A 27,942-nucleotide genomic window follows, 5' to 3' on the forward strand; every position below is an offset into this window, starting at 1 on the left:
GTGTAGACAGTTGTAGGTGCTGAGGCGGTACTATGTTTTCAAAGTTCTGTGAAAAGCTGAACTCCCCTCTGAAACTGAAGGAAACAAAGGCAGAGTATTTAGGAAACAAGCAATATCAAATCATAAAAAGAAGCAGCTGTGATGTACTGGAGAAAGCAGTATCGGACATTGATGCTTGTGTAGTAATTAGCTGGTTTTCAGAGACCAATCCAGACTTACTCTTTGGGGAGGAAAGTTGCCTTTTAAAGATGTGAGAGGTGATGAAGCAATGTAATAAGGGCCTGGAAGAAAGTAGGTTATGGAGATGTGCGTTAGAAAATGAATTTGTGCAACTGCTCTGCTCCCTGAACAGCTAATAACCAGATAAAGTGCTAAGTTAGACTTAATATAGCACTTGAATATTCAAAATTGATTCCTCTGTGGAAATGCCTCTTCTTCCATAGAGATTCTTATTGTGATCTTTTTTGGTGTTAGCACTAGCTAGTGATGTCACGTAAACCCCTTGAACTCTGGTTAGTTTTTACTGACAGTTCTGGATATGCTTAAAGCTTGTCTGTACTTGATAATTATTGAAGTGTGTGCTGCCTTTACAATAAGGACAGTAATACCTTTTCCATGTAACCTGAAGTATAAATGATATCTAGAATTTTCCTTTTAATGAGTAAGAACTTAGATGGAGGAGTTGACTTGCATTATGAAATAACCGACTGGCAGTAGCTTGCCTCCAGACCAATTATTTCTCCATTGACTCTTATCTGTCAGCAGACAGATCCACAATCCAAAAGGTGGTTTTTCTAACCTACCAGGTGGTGACAGGAAAATTAGTGTCTGGCTCTTGCACACCTTTAATGATATTATAGCTATGTTACTAAGCAGCCTTTTTTTTATTTGGTTGGATGAAGTCAGGATTTCTAGTTTAATTGTGGCAGAGGGAAGGAGAGAGAGAGGAGCAACTGCTACTTAAGAAATCAGAGATGCAAGCCAACACCTTCAACTCCCATTCTGAGAATGAGAGGGAGGTTAATATAATTAATGGAAAACCAATTTTCAGATAGTATAACCATAATACACTCTTAAATTTACTGATGACAATGCCCTGTATTTGCTTCATCTTTCAAATAAATCTTGGGTGTAACCAACTTAAATAATACTACAGTAATTGCAACTCTAGGTGACAAAGTTGTGAATTATATATTGGCATGGATTATGTAGGAAAATAGACTGCAACATTCCATTCTTACAGTGGTATTTAAATGCACTCCTAATCACTGCTTTAATTTGGTCATCAATTCAGAGGCAAAACCAAACACAGAAATCTAAAAGAATCGAGATGCATGGCTGTGCAAGCTTTTTCTGTCTCAGTACTGTGAAAATGCAAATACATATTAGGGTCTTTTCCTGATTCTTTCTTTTTGACCTGCCTTTTTTTTATACGAATTGAGCCTAAATCAGTATTTTTCAGCCTTGTCCTAATCTGGCTCAAACATTTGAGATCCAATTGCCCATTTGCAGCTGGATAAGATGGAAACAGAGCTAGTATTCTGCATGTTAGAAGCACATTGGCCTATATTTTCTTACTAGCTTTCTTAAATGACTGAAAGGGAAGTATGGCAGAGAGGAAATATTGCAGTTTCTATACATTAGAACTTATGAGACATACAGGAAACCACAAGAGAATTACTTTGAGACATTGGCAGGAAGCATGCTTCACACCTTAAATATCTTCATGTAGATTATCAAATCCCATAATTATATATGGGATTTTAAATGTAAGGTCTTCTGTGGAGATGGACAGGTGATTTTTGTCCATTGTCAGAAGCAAATAATTTTTCACTGTAAGAGGACAAATTGTGCAAGGTCAAAACTAAATTTAGTGTGTATATTGGCATGACATTTCTGAGCTGTAAGATCACATAAAATAGTATTAAAATCAAAAGATCATATGCCAAAAGCTAAGTTTTATTTAATAAACTGTGAACAGTTAACTGCATGCTTTAGCGTTTCTTTATCTGAGCATGTGTGATTTTTGTATTGGCTAAGGGACCAATATTCTTTTGAGGTTTTGGTAGCAGACAATATGCTGTAGAGGGAAAATTCTTAAGAAATTCTGGTAGTTTGTTGGGGTAAGAGGAAGAATAGAGAACTCAAAGTTTAAAATTCATGTGGCACTTCTAAGCCTGGAGAAGAATGACCTTGTATGCAGGACTAAGACTTCACAAATAAATTCTGGGACATTGGAAACCTGTATAAAAAGTGTTACCTTTTATTTTGAATGCATTGTCAAACAGCAGAGTCTAAATTCTGTGGTTTTTAATGAATCACTTAAAAAAAAGTCTATGTTTTTGTGTAGTTTGAAAGAGAGAATACAATGGAAAATATAATTACTTATCCATTAATAGATAGTTGAACAGTCATTTAATAGTTATACAAAGGAAATAAATGGTGGAACTGTTTTTCTGCCACTTCCTACACCTTTTATTTACTGGTTTTTCTGTGGCATGAAAGAGACCTTGTTTTTATTGGAGGTTTCTCCACAAAGTAGGTGGTTTTGTAGAAATCCTTGTGAAATCACTAATATTACTATTATTGAACAGGGCTTGCTTAAATGTTTGTGTGGTTCCTGGGCAGATGGGATGAAGTTGTTTAGTCCTGTCCAGTTTGAGGGGTTAGTGACAATGCAGAAGACTGCAGTACCAGGAAGCACGGTCTAAACTGAACTTTGTATTAGAGAGTTAACATCTCTGTAAATATGTTAACATAACTTATTCTGGGCATTACAGGTTTTTTTTGGGGGGGGGGGGGTTGGTGCAAGGAGTGGTATACAGAAGTATTAATGACACAATTCTTGTGATCACTGTAACCTAGGCAAGTGAAAAGAGGTTTCAGAAGAAATCTGGTTCATTCTTGTGTTTTGACATTGGGCCTCTGGGATACTGAAAATACCTAAAAACATACAACTATTTACTAATTCAGCATGTCAAGACCAGAAATGATTCATCATAAATTGTTGAAATATTTGGTTGCCCCCCGTCATGGTTTAACCCCGGCTGGCAACTAAGCACCACGCAGCCACTCGCTCACTCCCCTCACAGTGGGATGGGGTGGAGAATTGGAAGGGTAATGGTGAAAAAAGTCATGGGTTGAGATGAAGACAGTTTAATAGGGAAAACAAAAGCTGCGCGCACAAGCAAAGCAAAATAAGGAAGGCCTTGATGCTGTGTAAGCACTGTTCAGCAATAACTAAAACATCCCTGTGTTTTCAACACTGTTTTCATCAAAAATCCAAAACATAGCCCCATACTAGCTACTATGAAGAAAATTAACTCTATCCCAGTCAAAACCAGTACACCCCCATATTTTAAATTTAAAGAAACCAATGTGATATGTCAAGAATTAATTCTAGAACAGTTTTGTGTTTTGGTGATGGATGCTTTTCCCTGTTTCATGGCTGTATATTTAAGAGGTATTGGATTGTACTAGAGACTTGGCTGGCAAAGTGGCCAAAAGAAGCTTATATAAGTGATGATTGACTGGAATTTTTTTTGACCGTGTCTTCTAGGGGTAGATGTTTTGTTTCAGTGCAGTAACCCACTAGTAGCTTTTTTATGTTGGTAGTATAGATAGTCAGAAAAAAATTCCAAACAGGAAACTATTCTATACATTTGTGTTTTAATAGAATTTTAATGTAAAAGGAGTAATACATTAGTTTAGTTCTTGAGTTCCATGGTTAGAGTATATTGGCATTACTTTGATGGCAATTCTGCTAGGCACAACTAAGCTAGCTTTAAATATATTTAATGTGCAGAAATATTTGTGCGGCTGCATTAGAAGATACCTCAGTGAAAGATGCAGAATTCATCTGTCAGACTGGGTAAATGTTCGAGTGGCAGCCCATGCTAAACTCCAAGCTTCTGTATCTGCATTGGTACTGACTGATGTCGTGGTTTAACCCCAGCCAGCAACTAAGCACCACGCAGCCGCTCACTGACTTCCCCCCCACCCAGTGGGATGGGGGAGAAAATCGGGAAAAGAAGTAAAACTCCTGGGTTGAGATAAGAACGGTTTAATAGAACAGAAAAGAAGAAACTAATAATGATAATGATAACACTAATAAAATGACAACAGTAGTAATAAAAGGATTGGAATGTACAAATGATGCACAGTGCAATTGCTCACCACCCACCCACCGATCGACGCCCAGTTAGTCCCCGAGCGGCGATCCCCCCCGCCCCCACTCCCCCAGTTTATATACTAGATGTGACGTCACATGGTATGGAATATTCCTTTGGCCACTTTGGGTCAGCTGCCCTGGCTGTGTCCCCTCCCAACTTCTTGTGCCCTTCCAGCTTTCTCGCTGGCTGGGCATGAGAAGCTGAAAAATCCTTGACTTTAGACTAAACATTACTTAGCAACAACTGAAAACATCAGTGTTATCAACATTCTTCTCATACCTAACCCAAAAACATAGCACTATACCAGCTACTAGGAAGACAATTAACTCTATCCCAGCTGAAACCAGGACACTGATCAACCTAACCTAGCCAGTGTAAAGCTGGAGGAGGATTGTCTGCATGTGTATCCCTCTTTCCTTTTGACTGCAGTATAGAGTATTCTTGGTTAGCTCACATTTGGCAATGCAGGTAAATAGTTTCAGTATACAGAACTCTCTTATTGTTTTAGCAGAACAGAACAATAAAGTTTTTAATTGCTTTATACTTTGTCCTGGTTTCAGCTGGGATAGAGTTAACTGTCTTCCTAGTAGCTGGTACAGTGCTATGTTTTGAGTTCAGTATGTGAAGAATGTTGATAACACTGATGTTTTCAGTTGTTGCTCAGTAGTGTTTAGACTACAGTCAAGGATTTTTCAGCTTCTCGTGCCCAGCCAGGGCACCTGACCCAAACTGGCCAACAGTGTATTCCATACCATGTGACGTCCCATCTAGTTTAGGAACTGGGAAGTGGGGGGCAGGGATTCGCCGCTCGGGGACTGGCTGGGTGTCGGTCGGCGGGTGGTGAGCAATTGCCCTGCGCATCATTTGTACATTTCAATCCTTTTATTACTACTGTTGTCATTTTATTAGTGTTATCATTATCATTATTAGTTTCTTCTTTTCTGTTCTATTAAACCGTTCTTATCTCAACCCAGGAGTTTTACTTCTTTTCCCGATTTTCTCCCCCATCCCACTGGGTGGGGGGGAGTGAGTGAGCGGCTGCGTGGTGCTTAGTTGCTGGCTGGGGTTAAACCACGACAACTTTCAGGAAGATTCAATGACGATATGTTTCTTAGAGGCAGCAGTTAGAAGACCTGCTGTACCACCTGCCCTCTATTTAATATTTTTGAAAGGCTATGGGATACTGCGTTAGTTGATTGATGGCTTTTCATGGTGATAACCTGCACACACTGAACAGTTTACAGTACATGAAGAGGAGTAACAAAAGAATTTGCAAAGCAAAAATGTTGAGGTTTTTTTTTTTTTTTTTAAAGACAGATTATCGGTCGCAACCTGCTAAACATGAATTTAGGCTTAAAAATAGGTTTTGCAATACTTCTTGCAAAAGTAACTTTAATGTTTGTGAAAACGCATTGTGTTGTAGGTCACATGTTCTGGTTACTAAATTTTTTTTTTTTTATTCTTGCTATACAGTTTGTTGCAGATAGTCACTAGTCACAGATTGCTGGTTTCCATTACTTTAAATTTGGAAAGGAGGCCTCTGTCAGAAAAAATATTCAAAATTAGTGAATTAAATGGTTGATCGCAATTTTAAATGTAGCAGTTGCGGCTGGCATACTTGCAAAGGGATGAGTTTGTAAAATAACAAAGCACTTCATTGGCAAGGGGGGAAATGTGCATGAGGATAGAGTGAAGATGGACAACACTGAGAGATGATCTATCTCAACAGTAGCATGTGTCTAATTTAAACTACTCTTCTTATGCAGCTATTTAAAATTCATTGAAAACAACTGAATGACATTTTAAAATCATTGTCTTTGTACAACACAAATACGTCAGCTTATTTAATTTTTTATCTGTTGTGAACCTTTAGACAGTGCTGTACACAATCCTTTCTGTTGCAAAGGCAAGGTATTTAGGAAAATTAATGTGGTATAGGAAAAGTAAGGTATTTCTCAGTTGGGAAGCTGTCTGTCATCTGAAAAGCTGATTAAGTAACCTGATTTCATTAGTAGATTAGGAAACTTTACTGGCTACTTTTGAAAAATGCCTTCATATGTAGTTATATCAATGGGATAGCAAAGGAAAGCAGCAGACTTTCCTTAACTTGATTGAAGGTTGATCTAGAGAAAGTCAGTCATCAGATCTTGAAATAATCTCTGGAAGCCTTAAACTTTTTTTTTTTCTATCTACATACAATTAGATATAATATAGAGGAGTTTATTTGGTTTTCAATTGTGAATCCAAAAGTTCTATGTATTTTACTAGAAACTAAAATGTTTATAAGGGTGGGAGTCATCTTGCCTAACTTCTAAGTGTTTAAAAATCATCCTGATGCTCTTTTAATGGTCAATATAGAGAAACAGACCTTTCCAGAACACAGTCTGTATGACCTATTATGTGCCTATTTTTTAGGATGAGATAAGCCTTCCTTTAGGGATACCTGTTCTTTCTGTTAACTATAAAGCGAGTTTAAGTTGATTACTGTAAACTTAAGAGTCAAGTTAGATGCTGTGGTTAGGCCATCCTAATGTATGTATATGAGTACTTCTCTGCATATAGATGAAATACACCAATGCATATGTTAAATGTGTGCTGCTTAGTGAAGTGCAATATTGCATAATCACATGGTTTCTTGAGAGATTAACTGATGACAGTTCAAATGTTTTTATCAAATAGATACCCTAAAATAGATTTTCACATAATCTACATCTTAAAATACTTCCAATATTTTAAAAAGTACAAATATAAATTATGTTATTGTGTAGTGGAAAAAAAATGGGTACAATTTACACTTAAAATCTTTTTTGTGTCTTCCTTTTTTGTTCTTTAAAGCAGGTAATGTCTGGAATGATCTCCAAGTACTTTATTTAAATATAAACTTGATATCACTTGCCATTTGAAAAAAAAATCAATTATAATGGGCTGCAGCTCATAGTAGTAAGAATTGACAGTGTATTATAAAAATTATCTTAATCTACTGTATAATTTTGGAACTAAGTATGTTTAGAAATGCACTAAAAAGGAAAATATTCAATAAACATTTTTAAAACGGCTTGATAACAGAGCAGGTAACCTCTTACATGTTCATATTTATGGCATTGAGCAAAGGACTTAAGATATAATACCGAACTATATAGTCTCTCTTTTTTATCAAAATGAGAATGGGATAAATTTTGCTTTCCTAGATGTGCTGTTAGTTGATTACCTTTGATCATTGAGAAAACTTGAACACATACACGCAAAAGTAGAGAAACACAAGTTTCATCTTTTCATATGTATTTTGCTTAGTAAATAGTCACATAATAATCTAAGCAACAATCCTATGCCACTGGTCACTATTTCTTATAAGGCAGGTCTATGCTTCCTGTGAGGAGAAGTTTTCATATTTAAGAAATTTTATCCCATTATTGATAGAAGTGCTTCTTGGGGCATCCCATTCCCTGCTGTTTGTATGTATACCCTGTGTTTCCTGCCCTCCCTCACCAAAACCAGCACAAAGTTACTTTATCTGATGTTTGAATATTTCTAAGTGACAGAGAGAATCTTTTGGTGTTTTTAAAGCAAGAAATCTATTTTGTCTTTTCTGACATTTATTTATATATATAAAAATTCTTACAACTTCTCTGCTCTTATGCAAAGAGTTAAGTTTTTGCTGCTTCCACTAATCATGATGTCCTGAAAACTAAGAAAAGGAAATCTAATTGAAAGGATACAGATTTTGTAAAACTACCTGGAAGCTTTTGTAAGACTCCTTGGGAAAGCTCAGCAGACATCTGAGAGAACAGCTTTTGCATTAAATGCTTATTGTATGGGGGGTTTTGTTTGTTTCTAAACTAAAGGGCAACAAATCTCTCTCTTCTCACCTCATGTCTTCTAAAATGTCTTGCCTTTAATCAAGGAGGGAAGAAAAAAAATCAATGTCTATGTTTTTCTTCAGAAAAAAAGAGAGACTTATGTGAGGAGGAAGACCTTTTCTACCTTTTTCTCCCCTTTTCTCCCCAAAGGAACAAAAAGCCATGTATGTTATATACACAGTATACATATATATGTACTATATATACGTATTTGTGTGTATGGATGTATGCATGTGTACAATCATGCATTCACATATAGTTAAGTCAAGACTGAGGAAGTATTTTAACCGAGTTTATTTCAGCAACAAACATGCAGTGACTTGAAAGGTGCTATATTTTTGCCTTTGAACTCTTGATTTTTTTTAGTGAAGAATCTTGAATACACCCACTTGGGGCTGTGCATTCTGACAGAACATGTATAACATCACTGTGGTTAAAAATGTATTTATTCACTTCCCTGCATTTGTTGTTGTGTAGTTTGATGGAATATTTTTCATCTAGCTTGTTATTTTATGTTGAAGATACAGTTGTCTTATTTTTGGTTTGATATAACTTCTGTAAATACTTACAAGTATGTAAAATTTACATTTAAACTTTGGTTTAATTATTCTCAGGTTGATAGTGAATACCATTGCATTTGGCTATCAGTAAGCCTAAATGAAACCAAAATTATATTCCAGAATAGTGTATTCCTATCTGCGCATTATGTGATTGTGTGCCTGTGCTTATTAAACTCCCACAAAACTGTAAAGCATAATTAACCTCAAATTAGCCAAATACATATTATTTTTTAAAGCATTTGCGCATCTTAGAACAGTCTTAGTGTAGATGACCAAAATACAGCTTTATAATTCATAAATATAGTTATTTTTTTACAAACTTGATTTTCCTTGACATTTTTCTTGTATAGTAAGATACTGTTTTCGTTGACCACCCATTATTTCATAGTAGAGGATGGAGGTGAAAGATCAGTCTGTGTTACCTTTGGCTGCTTCTTCTTTGTGAAAGCAATGGTAATCCTGATCGTGACAGAAAGCTATCTAGAGTTTGGACTCGAATCAGGTAACTCCTTTCTTCAGGGTTTGAAACAGCTCTAATGATTACATTACTTGAAAAATTAATTTTAAGCATTTTAGGTCATTTTGAGAATATCTGTATTTAAATGAACTCTATATGTAATACACTTTTAGGAAATCTTGCTTTGGAATGTTGATTCTGAGGGATATCCTGTATATTTTCCTTGTTTTGTTTTAAATGGTGTAGTCTTTACCTGGGTTGTTTGCTTTGTTAATTGTATTTACTTTCCAGTTTTATTTTTAACCCATTTTGCCTTGCATAGTAATGTGAAGCTCCTTGTCATGGTTTAACCCCAGCCAGCAACTAAGCACCATGCAGCCGCTCTATCACTCCCCCTCCTCAACTGGACAGGGGAGAGAAAATATAACAAAAGGCTCATGGGTCGAGATAAGGACAGGGAGAGATCACTCAACCAATTACCATCACGGGCAAAACAGACTCAACTTGGGGAAAATTAACTTAATTTATTGCCAATCAAACCAGAGTAGGGTAATGAGAAATAAAACCAAATCTTAAAACATCTTCCCCCCCACCCCTCCCTTCTTCCCGGGCACAGCTTCACTCCTGAATTCTCTACCTACCCCACCCAGCAGCGCAGGGGGACGGGGAATGAGGGTTACGGTCAGTTCATCACACGTTGTGTCTGCCGCTCCTTCCTCTTCAGGGGCAGGACTCCTCACACTCTTCCCCTGCTCCAGCATGGGGTCCCTCCCATGAGAGACAGTTCTCCATTAACTTCTCCAACATGGGTCCTTCCCACAGGCTGCAGTTCTTCACAAACTGCCCCAGCGTGGGTCCCTTCCATGGCGTGCAGTCCTTCAGGAACAGACTGCTCCACTGCGGGTCCCCTGCAGGGTCACAAGTCCTGCCAGCAAACCTGCTCCAGCGTGGGCTCCTCTCCATGGGGTCACAGGTCCTGCCAGGAGCCTGCTCCAGCGCGGGCTTCCCGTGGGGTCACAGCCTCCTTTGGGCATCCACCTGCTCCGGCGTGGGGTCCTCCACGGGCTGCAGGTGGATATCTGCTCCACCATGCACCTCCATGGACTGCAGGGGGACATGATCTTCCCCACGGGCTGCAGGGGAATCTCTGCTCCGGTGCCTGGAGCACCTCCTCCCCCTCCTTCTTCACTGATCTTGGTGTCTGCAGGGTTGTTTCTCTTACATGTTCTCACTCCTCTCTCTGGCTGCAGTTTCTTGTGCAGCAACTTTTTTTCCCCTTCTTAAATATGTTATTACAGAGGCACTACCACTGTTGCTGATTGGCTCAGCTTTGGCCAGCGGCGGGTCCGTCTTGGAGCCGTCTGGCATTGGCTCTATTGGACATGGGGGAAGCTTCTAGCAACTTCTCACAGAAGCCACCCCTGTAGCCCCCCCCGCTACCAAAACCTTGCCACGCAAACCCAATACACTCCTCTGCTGAAAAAAAGTTACTTACTTACCTTCTTAAAAATGAATGTTTTATTTATGTTCATGAAATGTACAAATATCAGAGATGTTTTCAAAGACTGTTTGTGTTAATAACTGAGTTTTATTGCATTGTAGCATACTAATTATAACGCACATGACAGAGCTATGCTAGAAATAATTTTTCAGTAATAATAATGCTAGACAGAATTTGAAATATTTCCTGTTACCTAGCATTTTCTTTCAAAAAAACAGATTTTATATTTGTACTGTGATAAAATACGTATAATTTATGTCTTTGCAGGATTCTCAAATTTTTCAGAAAGCGCTATGCAGTTTCTTGAAAAGCAGGGTTTGGAATCCCGGTACGTTTCTGGAAATACATTGGTCTTCATTATGTTGCATTTATAACTGAACCACTTAGATTTTCTTAGCAAGCATTTGTCTTGCATGCTTTGCTCTTATACACACTTATAATCTCTGTATTAACGTGAAGAGGTGGATTAATGAAAATAATCCATCGATATTTACAAAGTAACTTAAGTTGCATTTGTGTATTCCCTTTCTATTCCAAAATTATTCCAGTCCATAAAATACAGTTAAAACCTTAAAAGTCTTTCTTATGTTAATTCTTAAACAGTCCCTTCAGCTTTGAAAAGATTGCTTAAAACAGGAGATAAGTATTTTTGCAGTTCCTGTGGTATGCAGGAGGATGAGAGTGCAAAAGCTACAGATGGAGCCTGCAATAAAGTTGGAATTAGGAGTAAATTTTGGCTTTTGGTCATGTTTTCAGGCCATAATAGTATTTTCCTCTTAGGCAAATACATCTGCTTGCTACAGTCCATCCAAGTTTTGTATAGACTGACAAAGGAATGTCCCATAGCTTATGATGTTACTTATTTATACAATCACTGTCAGAGACAGCCTCTGTATATTGTAAACAGAATTCTGTTACAATCCTTGCCTTAAACACATGATCTAAAATGCTTGTATGGGGTATATCATCACTGTGGGAATACAAATTTTAATTTCTTGTTTGGAAATTCTCAAGTATTATATAAGAAGTATAGATTTTTTTTTTATTTTATTTGTGAGGAACAGAAGTTTCAAATATATACTTAGAATAATGTGTCATTTATAGATATGGATATTTAATGAGAAATAAACCCTTCAACTGAATCCTATGTGTTTCTTAACCTTTCTTCGTTCTTTTTTTCATAAACTGTTCTGAATTTACTAATTTCTGTATTAATTTTTCTGTTTGTGTCCATTTCCTTTTAAACATTCACAGTGCTTTGGCTGTTTACAGCAGTGATTGAATTGATGATGGTGTCTCTTGTTAGTTTGAATGGCATAACTTAAAAATAAAAATAAAAATAAAAATTTGCCTTTGACCAGTTAAACTTGCAATGTATCTGTTCTTCTATTAAAAGTATAATCATCAAATTCATTCCACTAGCTATTTTTATTGCATAACTTGTTAATCACAATATAAAATTATTCTGTTTTGATTTTTTTTTCTCTGCTAACAAATTTAACATCTTGTAGGAAGTAGCTTAGGTTTTGGTTTTCTTATATTGAAGAGCTTTTTATTCTTTTCAGTAAATAAATGTGACTTGCTTGTTTTTTATTTTAATTTGATTAAATGGTAGATACTGTTGATTTGAAAGTAGTTTCTGATCCCCCCCCAATGCTTATTTCCTTTCTTTTCTTTTAGGGGTCCTGTGTCTAAACTAACCTTCAAATTGTTCCTGGCTGTTCTGTGTTCACTTATTGGTGCTTTTTTGACATTCCCTGGCTTGCGACTGGCTCAAATGCATCTGGATGCTCTGAATTTAGCAACAGAAAAAATAACACAGTAAGAGAAAATATATACACATAGGTATATGCTACTTAGTCATAAATCTCAGTTTAATGACTGAAAATAAACAAAGCAAATTATTCCAATAAGAAGGTAGTGACTAAGACTTCTGTTGCTGCCTGCTTTTCATATCTCCAGCAGACTTGTGACCTGACTCTTTGTGTTCTACTTGCCCTCTGCCGATCTATTACATTCTTTGCCTCGAAAGTGGAGTATGAGTTAAAGAAGCATTCCTTTTCTTTCCTTGTGTGAGATCCACCATGAATGTTTCTACTTCCTGTTTCGTTTCCCCCATATCTTTTTGGAAAGTCAAATAACTGTCTGGAAGAAGAGGTGCAGCCACAGACTTTTTTTTTTCTAGATGGGCCTTTGTTAATAAGATTAGGTTAAGATACAAAGAAAAAACAGAAATTGAAGAAATAGCTTCAGAAAGGCAGTCAATTTGAAACACATTAAAAGGGAATCTAAAACTCAGTGAAAACTTCTGTTAATAAATATTGAATTTAGAGTAACATATAGGAAGTGCATTCAATTATTAAAGCTTTTATGGCTTTAAAATGAAAAGTAAATTAAAATTGTCCTTTTCAGTATTTCAGTATTTCTTACATTATGATGACCTAGAATATATAATAAGGCTCAGGGGTTAGTACCACTTTAAAGGAATATTTTCATTTTCAGCTGGTTTTGAGTTTGGAAGTAAAATGTTCTCTTATATTTAACTATTTTTCTTCATCATCTCTGGTTGAGGGAACAACTCCACATGTCTTTCATAGATCATAACCTCTGAATATTTAATGCATGTTAATAACAAATTCTGCAGTATAGGCCATTGTGATCATTTAGTCTGGCCACTATCATAAGAACCATTAGATTTTCTGATATGTAAATTATTTATGCTCAAACTGAAGTGTATTTTTTTCAAAAAAATGCCCTGTTTAAAATATTAAACTATGTTTAAAAGTGGATCCTTTACTCTTGGTAAATTGTTAACTAATTACTTTGTATTAGACTTGCACTCTCAATGTAGCTGAATGCATCCAATTGCATCTGCAAGCTATTGACTTTTATTGTATCTGCTATTAAGTTTCAGTCTATGTGTAGACTGTGATCAAGTCACCTCTTAAACTCCTGAGTTTTTAATTTTTATGGTTTTCAATATTTTAAAATTTCATGTGCCTTTTCTGTAACTATCCTCTAATTTTCCAACATCTATCTTGATCTGTGGACATGAGATCTTAGGCAGAAATATAAAATCTCTGAAAGAGGACTTCATTAATCAAGAACTAAGAGGGTAATTAATAACCACTAGTATGGGGTTATGAAAAAAAAAAATCTTGTCTAACTTGATGTTTAGGGGATTTTAGAACTGATTATTAAAGATAACATTGTGCAGCACCAAGCAAATTCTTTTTAAAGGTCTACCAATACTTTGACTATTAAACTGGAACATTATAAAAATGACATTAAATGGATTAAAACTTGGTCAGATATCAATGTAGTTAGGTAATGCAATTATAAGCAAAGAATCATTGCTGAGTGATTGTTTCTAATGGGCTCTGAAAAGATCAGTATTTGCCCTTAGTGGTGTGTTTTTGTCAATGAGTAGATCATTACTGACTGTTTGCAGTTGTTTGACAGTGACTAAAGGGGAGTAGTAAATGAGGATGACGTGTCATTGATACAAAGCTGTTTAATTTGGGTGCGGGGAAAACAATGCCTTTCCACATAAGGTAAATATAAGGTCATACATTTGTAAAAGAAAAAAGGCACAAGCCATAATTACAGAATGGGAGACTTATAGGGAGCAGTGACTTAAAAAAAATAAATTGGAAATGAGGCAAATGATGAATTGCCACTTCAGTAATGTGGTCAAAATTATTAACGTGATTCTTGCATATATAAATAGGGAATAAGTTTTTTGATTAAATAGAATTAAAATAATCTGGTGTCAATTTTAATTTCGATCACCTGTTTGGTTTTCCTTTAGCAGTATCCTTCCCTGTATATATTTTGGAGTTCTCCTAATCAATTTGTACCATTTTCCTACACATTCACTCCATTTACAGAGCCTGCTTCAAGAGTCTTTCAGCCTTTCTACCTCTACTCAAATAAACACAAAGTGGTTCTTGCCACTCTTTGGCACATTCCAGTCCACTAATCCAATTGGCTGTCTTAAATAAGTAGAAGCTCATTTCACAAGTTACTGAAATGCTTTGGACTGCTCCTCAAGGTTCCTAAGTAAAAATCTTCATTAAACTGGATGATCTGACCTGTGAAAAGTGTTTCTCCTGGTCTGTATAGATAATAGAAATTAATATGAGTGCATTTTTAATAAAGTAAAAAAAAATCACTAATATAGCAGCATATTTTCCATAATTATCCATCTAAGATACTCACCCTCTAGATTAAAACGGTAATGGCTACCGCAGTTTGGTATTATGCCACTGTATGGAAATTTTTAACAACTGTCTTTTACTATAGTGTGGTATAATGCATGTAGTTCCTTTGGTTAGTTTGTTTGAATATCTAAAAAATTTGATTTATTCCAAAGAGCACTTTTTAAAAACCACAACCAGTATGATTTCACAGTATGTAATATTACTGTTTTGTTGAGAATTAAGTCATACTTATAAAAAAAGGGAAGTAATTCTCTTATTTACCTTTCCTCCCCTATTTTAAAATTTGTATTACTCTTCTGTAATCTCTACCACCAGTTTCAAAAGTATGGTAACTGTATTTAATAACCCACTCCCTTTTTTTTTCCTCTTCCAGAACATTGCTACATATAAACTTCTTGGCTCCTTTACTTATGGTTCTACTGTGGGTAAAACCAATCACTAAGGACTACATTATGAACCCACCTTTGGGCAAAGAGAGCATACCTTTGTAAGATTCCCTTTAAAAATTATTTCTGGGGTATTGAGGATAAAACCTTAAGTCTAAGTAGTGCCCTGTAAAAGTCACAGCAACATGGAAAAATTAAAATTGTGGCTGTGACTAGCATCTATCATGAAAGGTATCATAGAAGTTCCAACTGAGCTGTAAAGGGCTTCTGTTGTTTAGGAAGAATGAGAACTAGTCGCAGAGTGTTGAATCCGATGAAGAATGGTAAGGCAGTGGTTCCCAGAGAGCTGCTATCTTCTGGCATCTCTGTGTCAGAGTTCTGCATTGTTCTTCCTAGGGACAGAATACCACATCATTGCCAGCTTCTAATACTTTGCATCTTACTTATTGGTATGAGAGAAGTGATTTCACTGAAGACAATTGAGATACATTGGTATGAGAACTGGCCTAAGGTTCTTAGTACTATGATGAGACTTGTTTTAAAATCTATTGTGTAGATGAAGCGCATATGAAATTTGATAGCTAAAATATTTAAAAGCATAAAAAGGGAAAGAATTTTCAGGAAGAACTGTATCTGAAATCAATATTGTATGAGTAGCATAGATGATTGTCATTGTCACTTTATTAACAGATAATTCAAAATAGTATTCAAATAGAGTTGAAACTGATATGATTTGCTGTCACTTTTATTGCTTTCTAGATCCAGGAAAAAAAATAGTTGTGCTATAACAATGTATCTAAGGCAGTTTAAGGTGCTATCTAGAACTATATATCTCAAAATTTGGAATTATCTGAAAGAGCCTGCTTTTTAGTGTCCTGTCTTCATTACTCAGGATTCAAGCATTTAAGAATTGTTCTTCTTTGCAGACAAATGTGTACTAATTTGGATCTAATGTTGTAGTAGGGCTACTAAGAAGTAGCAGTGTGGTGGGTTGAGCTTGGCTAGCCACCAGGTGCCCACCAAGCCACTCTATCGCTCCCCCCCTCAACTAGACGCGGAGAAAAATATGATGAAAGGCTCATGGGTCAAGATAAGGACAGGGAGATCACACTGCAATTACTGTCATACGCAAAACAGACTCGACTCGGGGAAATTAATTTAATTTATTACCAATCCAATCAGAGTAGGGTAATGAGAAATAAGAACAAATCTTAAAACACCTTCCCCCCACCCCTCCCTTCTTCCCGGGCTCAACTTCACTCCCGAATTCTCTACCTCCTCCCCCAGAGCGGCACAAGGAGACAGGGAATGAGGGTTGCAGTCAGTTCATAACGCTTTCTCTGCCACCTCACACTCTTCGCCTGCTCCAGCATGGGGTTCCACTCACAGGAGACAATCCTTCATGACCTTCTCCAACGTGGGTCCTTCCCATGGGCTGCAGTTCTTCACAAACTGCTCCAGCGTGGATCTCCCATGCGGCCACAGGTCCTACCAGAAACCTGCTCCTGCGTGGTCTCCTCTCCACGGGGTCACAGGTCCTGCCAAGACCCTGCTCCAGCACGTGCTCTCCACAGAGTCACAGCTTTCTTCAGGAAATCCACCTGCTCTCACGTGGGGTCCTCCATGGGCTGCAGGTGGATATCTGCTCCACCATGCACCTCCATGGGCTGCAGGGGGACAGCCTGCCTCACCATGGTCTTCACCACGGGCTGCAGGGGAATCTCTGCTCCAGTGCCTGGAGCATCTCCTCCCCTTCCTTCTTCACTGACCTTGGTGTCTGCAGAGTTGTTTCTCTCACATAGTCTCACTCCTCTCTTCTGGCTGCTGTCATGCAGCATTTTTTCCCCTTCTTAAATATGTTATCACAGAGGCACTACCACCATCGCTGATTGGCTCAGCTTTGGCCAGCGGCAGATCCATCTTGGAGCCAGTTGGAACTGGCTGTGTCCGACATGGGGGCAGCTTCTGGCACCTTCTCACAGAAGCCACTCCTGTACCCCCCCCCCCCAACAAAACCTTGCCATGTAAACCCAATACAAGCAGTTAAGGGGATGGGGGGAGAAGTGAATATTACTTGCACATGAACTCAATAACTGTGGATTGCATGTAACTATTTTTAACAATATGCTTAAAGATTTCTTTACAGATGATACAAACAAATAACTTTGTAGCGGTAGGTGACCTTTGGAAAACAACATTACTCTTTTTATCCACAGAATGTCAGAAGATACATTTGACACCATGCGGTTGTGGATTATAATCCTTTTGTGTGCTTTACGGTTGGCTATGATGCGCAGTCACTTACAGGCCTATCTGAATTTAGCCCAAAAATGCATGGATCAGATGAAAAAGGAAGCCGGCAGAATAAGTACAATTGATTTACAAAAAATGGTAAGTATAATGGCACTAAAGTTATATATATTTGGGTGCTCTGTCTGTGCAAATTTTTTTCATGGAAAAACATAAATGTCTGGTTTGTTGTCTTCCTTGGCACCAGAACTGAGATTTGAATGAAAGCTTCCTAAACTATATCCTTTATAAAAATAGCACCATTAAAGCAAAATTCTGCAACCCAAAATATGCAAAGATGCATCATCCATATTATTCAGATGCTTTGTCTTAAGTTGTTCCTCCATTGTTCTAAGAGATCCCATCATGAAGTATTCTTTACAAATATCTTGGCAAGCTTTATATTTATCTTCATGAGTGTTTCTGTACAGCATGAATTGAACCTGGGGAGTGTATAGAGTAAGTGGTGATTTCTTAGCTACAGCATAGAAAAAAAAAGTCAGATTTAGATAGAAGGGCAAAATATTGTTACCTAACCCCAACTGTAATTTTTAAATGGGGGCAAAATTTAAGATAGGAAGGTTATATTTTGGGATAAAATAAGACATGTTTAGTTCTGTAAGACCAGTCTCAAATGCAGTAGCCTAGATATAAAACCATCTGCCCATCTTTTTACTGTGGCAAGTGATAAAAGGGAAAGATTTCCTTGAGGGTTTGTTTTTTTTAAGAAAAGTAATAAAAAAAGTCAACAAACAGAGGCAATAGATAGATAGAAATTTGTAAGCTTGATATAGAGTGGTGTTGTGTGTTTCCTGCAAAATGAACTTATTTCTAGTGTTGCATGATAGTGCTGCCTGATAATCTTACTGAGTCAAGGTGTATTCCAGAAGGAATATTGAAGTATGCCATAGGACAAAGCTTCCTCTCTTTTTAGATCATTACTACTATAATCTTGTCTTTGTTATTTCAAATATGTAGTTACAAACCAAGTGACTGGCATTGGACTTCAGAAAAAAGGTTAGGAAATACAACTAGCAACAAGTGTTTATGACAGAACTGTTCTAGTTGTTGTGAATGCATAATTTTAGTTTTGGGAGCTTTCATCTTATTGATAAAATAATAATGCCGTCTGTATGTGGTGTTTCCTAAATCTGTTTATCCAGTACTTTGAATATCTTCTCTTTAAGAAGCCCAGGGCCACTAAATATAGTCCTATCTGGTTTTACTAGCCATGCCTGCTTTCTTTTCTTCTGGTGCTTTTGCCAGTAAAGTCTTTCCTATCTGTCTTCCTACAATGATCATTACTTTTTTTTTTATTTGCTCTTTTCATTATATGCTATCAGTTATCTTAAAATATTTTGTCTCATGCTTTTTCTTCTGTCAATGTTTTACTGTTTTTTTTCTCATGTTAGTTTTTTTGATGCTTGATCATCTCAAAGCCCTTTGAGGTTTTAAAGCTATTTCCAAAAATGTCAGGGCTGCCTTCATCTTTTTTTGCCACCCTGTTTTCTGTTCTTTTCTAAAATCCAGTTAACTTTATTTACTGCTTGCTTGCTATTGATTTTATGACTTTTTTTCCTTCTTCATTTGATCTAGCCTTTTAGGTCAACAGTTTATGTAAAATATGTAATGTAACAATCTTGAGAAAGCTGGAACAGATTGGGAGCAGGGGGAGGGATAAATCTGAGTGGTTTTCAATGAACCATATTGTGTACCTGAAATAAAGATCATTTAAATGCTTTGTTATTGATGAACTGCTAATGAAAATTCCTCTTGTCATTGTTTTTAAAGCACTGGTGTTTTCCATTCGGAGATCTTACAAATATCTCACTTTGAAAAGGGACTGCAATATTAACCAAAGTTTAATTTACTTTTGATCAGGCTTTGGACTGTTTCTAGTCACAGTACTTTATTTTCAAAATGGGATTTAGTTTGTAAATCACTTGGGATAATTATATATTTAGCTTTGAGATGGCTTACAAAGTTCTAGTGTTTTCAAAGATGAATATTTGAATTATAGCATTCAGTTTGCGTAAGCAAAATTAATCTTGTTTGTGTTAACAGAACCACTACTTTTAATTATTTTCTTTCAGCAATTCCTCTCAGGATTGTAAGTGTCCTGAAACTAGAATTCATTATAGGGACCACTTCTTCATTAGGTCTTTTGAAGACAATATTTCACATACCAAAACATGCTATAAAACTTTTAAAATAGCTTTTTTGCATAAGAACTTGGGTTTTTTTATTAACTGCTTGTTTTTCCTAAGCATATACATAAAGGTTTGCTTTGATCACCCAGAACTCATGAATTACTCTTTTCTGTTTTCCCAGGTGGCTCGGGTATTCTATTATCTTTGTGTAATTGCACTGCAGTATGTTGCACCATTGGTCATGGTCCTTCACACAACTCTGCTTTTGAAAACACTAGGTAGGCAAAATTTGATGAACAAAACTGTGTTCTATTCTATATAGGGCATTTATATTTGCAGTCTACTAAAGAAAATTAGAATCTAGTCCAACCCTCCTGCTCAAGCAGAGTCAGCTATGGCAGGTTGTCCAGGACCATGTCCAGTCGGGTTTTGAGTATCTCCAAGGGGGGAGAATCCACAACCTCTCTGGGCAACCTGTTCCAGTGTTTGACTACCCCCACAGTAAAAAAGTGTTTTCTTGTGTTCAGATGGAATTTCCTGTGTTTTAATTTGTGCCCATTGCCTCTTGTCCCATCAGTGGGCAGTACTGAGAAGAGCCTGGCTCCCTCTTCTTCATTCCCTCCCATCAGGTATTTATATGGAGTAATAAGATCCCCCCTGAGCCTTCTCTTCTCCAGGCTGAACAGTCCCAGCTCTCTCAACCTCTCCTCATATGAAAGATACTCCAGTTCCTTCATCATCTTTTTGGCCTTGCACTGGACTCTCTCCAGTATGTCCATGTACTGGGGAACTCAGAACTAGACACAGGAGTCCAGGTGTGGCCTCACCAGTGCTGAGTACAGAGGAAGGCTCACCTCCCTTGACCTGCTGGCAAACAGCTGATAAACAGTTTTTAAGCTGTGCTCTTCTCTTGCTGCTTTTGACATCTTTCAACAATGAGCTGTATAAAGCATTGTTGATTTAACCTTATGAATATCTGTTAATGTTTTTTTTCAGTATTTCAAACTTCAGTGGACTTTTTGAACAGAAATTGTAAGATGTGGGGTTTATTTCATTATTGGGAGATCTGATGTCACTGGGTTTTTTTCTTTCTTTTGAGGGATGTCTTTCACAGCCTACCATGCATTGGCAGCATTCATTTTGCCAAATGTGAACAGAAAGAAATAGGCATTATTAGTCTGTGATTCATTACATCCTAAAATAGAAATCTACATCTGGTGAGATGAATCATACCCAGCACTGACAGGGTCCCAAGGCAACTGATTCACATGTAAAAGTTAGGGTGTCAAAAGGTAAGGTGAATCCTACCCTGATAGCTTACTAGTATTATCAGGAAGCCATGTGGATGGACACAGTTATCATTTACTAATTTATAAGTAAAATTTTGCAATTTTTTTTGTTTGACAAATATATATAAGATGATCTATAGAGTTCCTAGAAATAACAGAACTTAAAATCTAATTCTACAAATATCTTATGTGTTACTCTGTTTTTTAACAGGTAATTATTCTTGGGGCATCTACCCAGAATCTAATTCTGACACTGCAGTAGAAAACAATCCGCTTCCCAGTTCACTTTATTCTGAGTCTCCATCTGTCGATGGAAAGATGAAAGTAACTGTAGTGCAAATAACAATGGCTTTGGGAAGCCTAAAGAATATTTTCACTCCTCTCCTATTCCGAGGACTCTTGTCTTTCCTCATCTGGTGGATTGCTGCTTGCCTCTTTTCCACAAGCCTCTTTGGGCTTTTCTATCACCAGTACCTGACTGTGGCATAAACCGATCAACTGACAAAGCAAGTATGAGTTCAAATTCTAAATACAAACCCAAGTACCCAAGAGGAGATGAAGAAAAAACTATATATGAAGAAAAAACATATCAGCATTTATTCTTAAACACTTATTCTGTTTTCTCAGGGTGAATATTCTTATAATTTTTAAAATCGCAACTGGATTTGTTACTTTTTGTTATTGAAATGGTAGGTAACTAATTGAATTATGGTACTAGGATTGACTGACAGGGATATATGTGTATCTAGTAATTTCAAGATCCATTTTGAAATGAAAAAAATTTTTTTTGACAGTTCACTTGAAAGGGCTATTTGGTTTTGGTGCCTCTATAAAGGTACTTACCTATATTAAAAAAGCTGTTAATCTTGATGTTTCTGCTCTGTCAGATCATCATCTTTTGCCAGTCTAATCTGTGTTAAATTGGCCATATAGTAATAACTTTTGACTTCAGAAATAGATTTTCTGTATAATAAAGCAGATATAGTAAGGAGGAGCAAAGCATTAACTTTATAAGTTTTGTTTAGTTGGAAGGATAGATCCTAAGTATAAAAACATTGTTAAGCAAACTAAAATGTCAATTTTTCATGATTCATGTAATCAGAAAACAGGAATGGGAATTTATATGCAGTAGCTTTTTTTAAAAGTTAATATTACATTGTAAAGAGCATTCTCAGTGTTTAACTAATATTAGCTATTTTTACGTTATTGGTTTTTTACTCTTGAATTTCTGTAAAGCTTTGGCATATAATAAGCATTTATAAATGGAAAAGCTTAACAAATATTTAATCCATTGCAAACTACCATATGGGAAAGCAAACTGTCAGTGAATGCAGAAAATTAAAGATTTAAGCTGGTGATAAACTGTCTTGCTACATTGAATGTTTTTAAAGTTATTTATTAGTTTATTAAGTTGCACTTACTCATACAAGGAATATACACCAGCTTGTACCTTCTGCATGCATTTGGGATAGCTGAGAATACCTTGCATGATTCTAGCAGTTTCATTGCAGTATAGTATTTCAGTGCTACTGGTACTGTAAGCTTTGTTTTTTTCACACCACCTTTTTGTAACTAATGGTGACAGACGCTCAACTGTGTGAATTGGCCTAAAGAATATTTGACTTCATAGATTCAGATCTTGAAACATTCCTAGGAAATGTCATTCAGATCAGTAGAATGTCAAAATATGACAGGTCTAGCAATACTGGACCCACTTTCTGTTAGTTTGAGAAATGTGATTAGTAATGGAATTAATAAGGCCAGCTTTTAAATTATAGTTAGATTTCCATGGTTAATGTTTCATACAGGAAAATAATAAAAGATAGTGCAGTTTCTTGTGAACTTGGCCCAAGAAGCTCATTCGATAGATGTAACCTGTTATTGCAATCTGAAGGATAGAAATGAACTTAGATACTGGAGAAAGCTTCAAAATAATGCTAAGTGACAGAGTTTCTGTTGCCATAAATGTTTATTTTGAAAGTTCATAACTGAAAGTGAGCTATAGTCATATAAAATTTAATTCAGCAAAGGTAATTGATTCTGTGTGTGGTTGAGCTTCACAGAGCTTTTGATAAATAGTACACTGTCTTATTCTTCAGAGGTCACACATCAAGATCAACACTTCTGGCTATTGCTGCTTCATTGTTTCACAGAACTGAACAGTTGACCTTCTGGTCAGCAGTTTGATCTGAGTGGGAAATGATCTTTCTTTGGATTAATTTAATCCTTACATGAGTCCAGGAGGCTTATTTAAAAAACTAAAATATAGCAGTAAATATCTTTGAAATGTGTGGTGACACAGGAACTAGAGAGAGCATATTGCTATAGTGATGAGCAATGCTTTTTACAACTACCTGATATACTAAAAAGTGACTTGTAAAGAAAAATAGCAGGCTTCATAGTCCTGACTTCCACGTATATTATGTAAGCTTCAAAGAAGTATCTGCTCACTTGTTCCTTTAAAGCAGCAGCTGGCAAATGCTTTTTTTTTTCTTGTAGAGCTTTATCAGCACTAGGAAAAAAAAGTAGCTCACAGAAATAGAAAAGCGGGTAAAACCTGACTGAGAGGTTACTAGTTTTTATTCAGAATTCTTAAGTATTTGTCTTGCTTTTTCCTCACTACTTAATTTCTGAGAATTTTTAGAAGAAAAAATGCCTTTGACAAAGAGTCAACATCTCTGTCTGTCTGTCTTTCTGTCTTCCTCCATTTCACCCTCCTTTTCTCACTCTAGTAATGGGACTTGTTATCCTGATGTTTTTTTCCTATCCACAGCTTTTTCCCTAAGTTAAGAACTAATGTGTTTAGAATTGACCCAGCTAAATTAGTTCAGGCTTGGGGTTTTTGGGTTTGGGTTTTTTTCATTGTTTTGGTTTAAATCCATTTGTCTGTGAAGGATTAGTTCTTTTAAATAGATTAAATAACTTTGAATTGCAGCTGAAATACAATTGTTATTGGTTGTTTAAGCACTGCACTTTTATTATAGAAGTCTCTTTAGACAAAACATTAGGATAGTGATAAATCCAAGTATTCCAGCACAATTCAGGGAAGTCAAAATATAACACTTCGGCTATTTCTGAGCTTAGAGAAATTGATTAGGAAAAGGAGAAGGGATTGTAACAAGTCTATTCTACTTTGCAGGCAATATTCTCAGGCAGAACTTGTCCTCTTTTGATACCTTACCAAGCTTTAGGATTTCCTAGGTGTTGAAGGGGCTCTGGTAATTTCAGCTGCAGTTTTTTTCTCTTTCTGACTTCTCTTGCATAAGAATCAACAGGTAAAGTATCAAGAAAAACAGGTAGTATCAGTGCAAGAGAACATCCTTGTACAGAAGACCATGCTTTAAAAAATTAATTTCTATGGCAGTTGTTCTTCAGCTTCTTTTCGTCACAAATACTGGAAGACGTGAGCAGAGATGCATGTTTTCCCAGATTATAAAGTCAAACTCACCTATGAACAAAAATGCCATCAAAATACATCAATATTGCAATTAGCTAGCATAACTTCAGTGTATATGTAATATGGTTAGTTAGTACAGAAATTCCAACTAACCTCAAAGGAACAATTTAAAGTTTTGCACTTTGTCACAGTAACTACAGCTAACTGGTAATAGACGTCTTGGATTTAATGCATAGAAAACATAAAAGTATTGAATCATGAAACTTATTATTTAAGTCTCATAGAAATGCTGAAAGGCTCTACAAGATAGGCCTTATAACTATTTATTCTCCAAGGCCCCTGTTTTCCATTTGAACATTAACTTGTTTTTCCTGATAAGTTTTTGAACAGTTTTGGAATGCTGTCCTTCATGTTTTGGCATATGATGCAATTTGTGTGTTTATTTGTTATCCAGAAAAACTCTAAATTTAACCCACAGTTCATTTTGTCCCTACAAAGTTACTAGAATGTTTTGCCTAAGATTGAAGCATTAAGCGCACAGTGAAAATAAAAAATGCTGAATGAAAATAAGGCCCCAAAAATTGTGTGTTCTGTTGGGGAAATCTTTCTATTATGGCTGAGTAAAATCTTAATAGCAGAAGGCAACAGCAGGTTGCTTGTATCCTAAATCAAATATTAAAGGTGAATGTTTACCATAATGAGTAAGACTCTTATTTTCAGCATCTGCTTGCTAAATCTTAAATCCCAAATGATAAATTAAGAGCAATATTTTGACCTTACTGATATTTACTCTAAAGAGCATATAGGCAACAAGTATTGTAGCTAAATACTAGATCTTGTTAAGCAAGCTGATATAGTCAGTCTATACTTCAGAGTGACATTTGAGCAACTTTTACGTTAGACAGATCTGCCATGCTTTGTGGCTTTGGCAATGCATGTACTGAAATTGATGGCATATCTAATCTTCATTCCTGATACTAGACTGAAAACAATCTGGGAGGTGGGGGAGTGAATGTGGTTCACAGACTCAGGAACAAAAGTGATGAGTTGAGGTTTGTTCTGTGTAATCTGGGATAAATGGGACCAAACACTATAAAACTGCAGGGGGGAATGTTTGTGGGGTTTTGTTGGATTTGTTTTTCATATGAAAAGCTGTGGAGGATTTAAGCACTAGAAAAATGACTTCTAGAGGGAAACATAAAAAGAACTCTGCAGAGTGTCAAGAGAAGATTCAGAAGTTAAAATACCTTAATGTGGAATAAAAACTGCATAGGGAAGGACTCTAATCTTAAAGGAAGACAGAACAGGAACCAGTGACTAGAACCCAACACTAGATAAATTACAGTAGTGGAAAATACACTGTTTTAACAGAGTGAGTAACTAATTAAATTACAACCTGAAGTGGTGAATTCTTCACTGGGTTGTTTTCAGACATTCTTTTTATAAGCTGCTATTGGTAACCAAATTACTGGTCTCAGTAAAAGGATGATCAGTGAAAATGTACATGGACTTATTGGTCACTATTCTATGATATTCTTTTGAATTTCAGCCCTGAGGAAGAACCCAGCCAGCTTTTTGCATTCCACCAGGAAATTTAAATCTCCTCCTATGTGTATTTTGCTTATTACCTCCTTAAGCCACTGAAACTTTTATCCCTGACAGTAATATTAATGATTGACACCTGGTTTTCAAAGATGAGTAAAACTGACAGCTGTTTTGTATTTTGCTTGTGTGTGGATAGAGTAACTTAAATAAGTCCAATAACTCCATTCTCTAAGAACATGTTCAGTGGTGCCAACGTCTGAGTTGATCACGTTGTGTTTAAATTGTTCTTAAGCCCTCCCACATGTGATAGCATTAAAATGTTTGACTGCAAAGAAAAGCTAGAAAAAGTAAGCAGGATGATAAAAGTGAAGGAAACGGGTAGCAAATAACTAAACCACTGTTTAATTTAGTTTTATTTAAAGATCAAAATTTTTGAACTTTGAAAAGATGCTGAATCTAACTCCATATCAACAGTAGAGTCAGAACTTTACTCTTAAAAAGTTAGAAGTGTAAGTCTTTGAAATGTTATGAACTTTTTTTTTAAATGTTGATTTTATGATTTCAACTTATCAGTTGGACTCTCTCCAGTATGTCCATATCTCTCTTGTACTGGGGAGCCCAAAACTGGACACAATACTCCAGATGTGTCCTCACTAGTGCTGAGTAGAGGGGAAGGATCACCTCCCCTAACCTGCTGGCAACACTCATCCTAATGCAGCCCAGGAAACCGTTAGCCACCTTTGCCGCAAGGGCCCATTGTCAGCTCATGGGGGAACATTGTCAGATATTATCCGGGTATTGAAGTTCGGCTGAGTAGCTTAATATCCCAGGTTATTCCAAATTTTCTAGGTGGGATCAGGAAAGCTAAGGCACAGATGGAGCTGAATTTGGCAAGGGATGTGAAGAATAATTAGAAGGGCTTCTATAGGTATGTTGGCCAGAAAAGGAAGATTAAAGAAAATGCACCCCCATAATAAATAAGACAGGAGAACTGGTGACAACCAACGTGGAGAAGACTGAGGTACTCAACAATTTTTTTGCCTCGGTTTTCAATGGTAATCTCTCTGCCCACATCTCTCAAGCCCTTGAGCCTCAAGGCTGGGACTGAGGGAGCAAAGTCCCTCCCATCATAGGAGAAAATCAGGTTCGAGACCTCTGAACATAGACAAGTCCATGGGACCTGACGAGATGGATCTCAGGGTCCTGAGGGAATTGGCTGATGTAGTTGCCAAGCCACTCCCCATCATATCTGAAGAGTCATGGCAGCCAGGCAAAGTCCCCAGTGACTGGAAAAAGGGAAACATTGCACCCATTTTTAAAAAGGGTAAAAAAGAGGACCCTGGGAACTACCGACCAGTCAGCCTCACCTCCGTGCCCACGAAGATCATGCAAAGATAGATCCTCCTGGAAGACATGTCGAAGCATGTGGAAGACAGGGAGGTGATTAGAGACAGCCAACATGGCTTCACCAAGGGCAAATCCTGCCTGACCCACCTAGTGGCCTTTGAAGATGGAGCGACTGCATCAATGGACAAGGAAAGAGCTATGGATGACATCTACCTGGACTTCTGTAAGGCCTTTGACACAGTCCCCCACAACATTCTTGTCACTAAATTGGAGAGCTATGGGTTTGATGGATGGACTCTTAGATGGATAAGGAATTGGATGGATGGTCGCATCACAGTCAATGGCTCAATGTCCAAGTGGAAACCAGTAATGAGTGGTGTAACTCAAGGGTCAGTACCGGGACCAGTACTATTTAATATCTTCATCAATGACATAGACAGTGGGACTGAGTGCACCCTCAGCAAGTTTGAGGATGACACCAAGCTGAGTGGTGCAGTTGATTCACTAGAGGGAAGGGATGCCCTCCAGAGGGACCTTGACAGACTTGAGGAATGGGCCCATGTGAACCTCATGAAGTTCAACAAGGCCAAGTGCAAGGGCCTGCACCTGGGTCAGGGCAATCCCCAGTATCAGTACAGACTGGGGGATGAAGGGATTGAGAGCAGCCCTGCAGAGAAGGACTTGGGGGTACTGGTGGATGAAAAACCAGATATGGGCTGGCAATGTGCATGCGCTTGCAGCCCAGAAAGCCAATTGTATCCTGGGCTGC

At 37.0% G+C, this 27,942-nt stretch overlaps 1 protein-coding gene across 8 annotated transcripts in view; it reads left to right on the forward strand.

Annotated features, from left to right (window-relative positions):
* The window catches only part of LOC138683477 (transmembrane protein 161B-like), a 64,794-nt gene extending 39,815 nt beyond the window's left edge, over nucleotides 1–24,979 (forward strand). For all 8 annotated transcript variants that reach the window (XM_069775335.1, XM_069775339.1, XM_069775337.1 and 5 more), the window contains 7 exons: nucleotides 8,940–9,091; nucleotides 10,815–10,875; nucleotides 12,228–12,368; nucleotides 15,144–15,257; nucleotides 17,373–17,547; nucleotides 19,777–19,873; nucleotides 21,096–24,979. In XM_069775335.1, coding sequence (XP_069631436.1) covers nucleotides 8,940–9,091; nucleotides 10,815–10,875; nucleotides 12,228–12,368; nucleotides 15,144–15,257; nucleotides 17,373–17,547; nucleotides 19,777–19,873; nucleotides 21,096–21,373 — 1,018 coding nt within the window. In that variant the 3' untranslated portion in view covers nucleotides 21,374–24,979. The remainder of the gene's footprint in view (nucleotides 1–8,939; nucleotides 9,092–10,814; nucleotides 10,876–12,227; nucleotides 12,369–15,143; nucleotides 15,258–17,372; nucleotides 17,548–19,776; nucleotides 19,874–21,095) is intronic.
* The last annotated feature ends 2,963 nt before the right edge of the window (nucleotides 24,980–27,942 follow it).

This window comes from Haliaeetus albicilla, chromosome W, assembly GCF_947461875.1.
Source record: "Haliaeetus albicilla chromosome W, bHalAlb1.1, whole genome shotgun sequence".
Lineage (NCBI taxonomy): Eukaryota > Metazoa > Chordata > Aves > Accipitriformes > Accipitridae > Haliaeetus > Haliaeetus albicilla.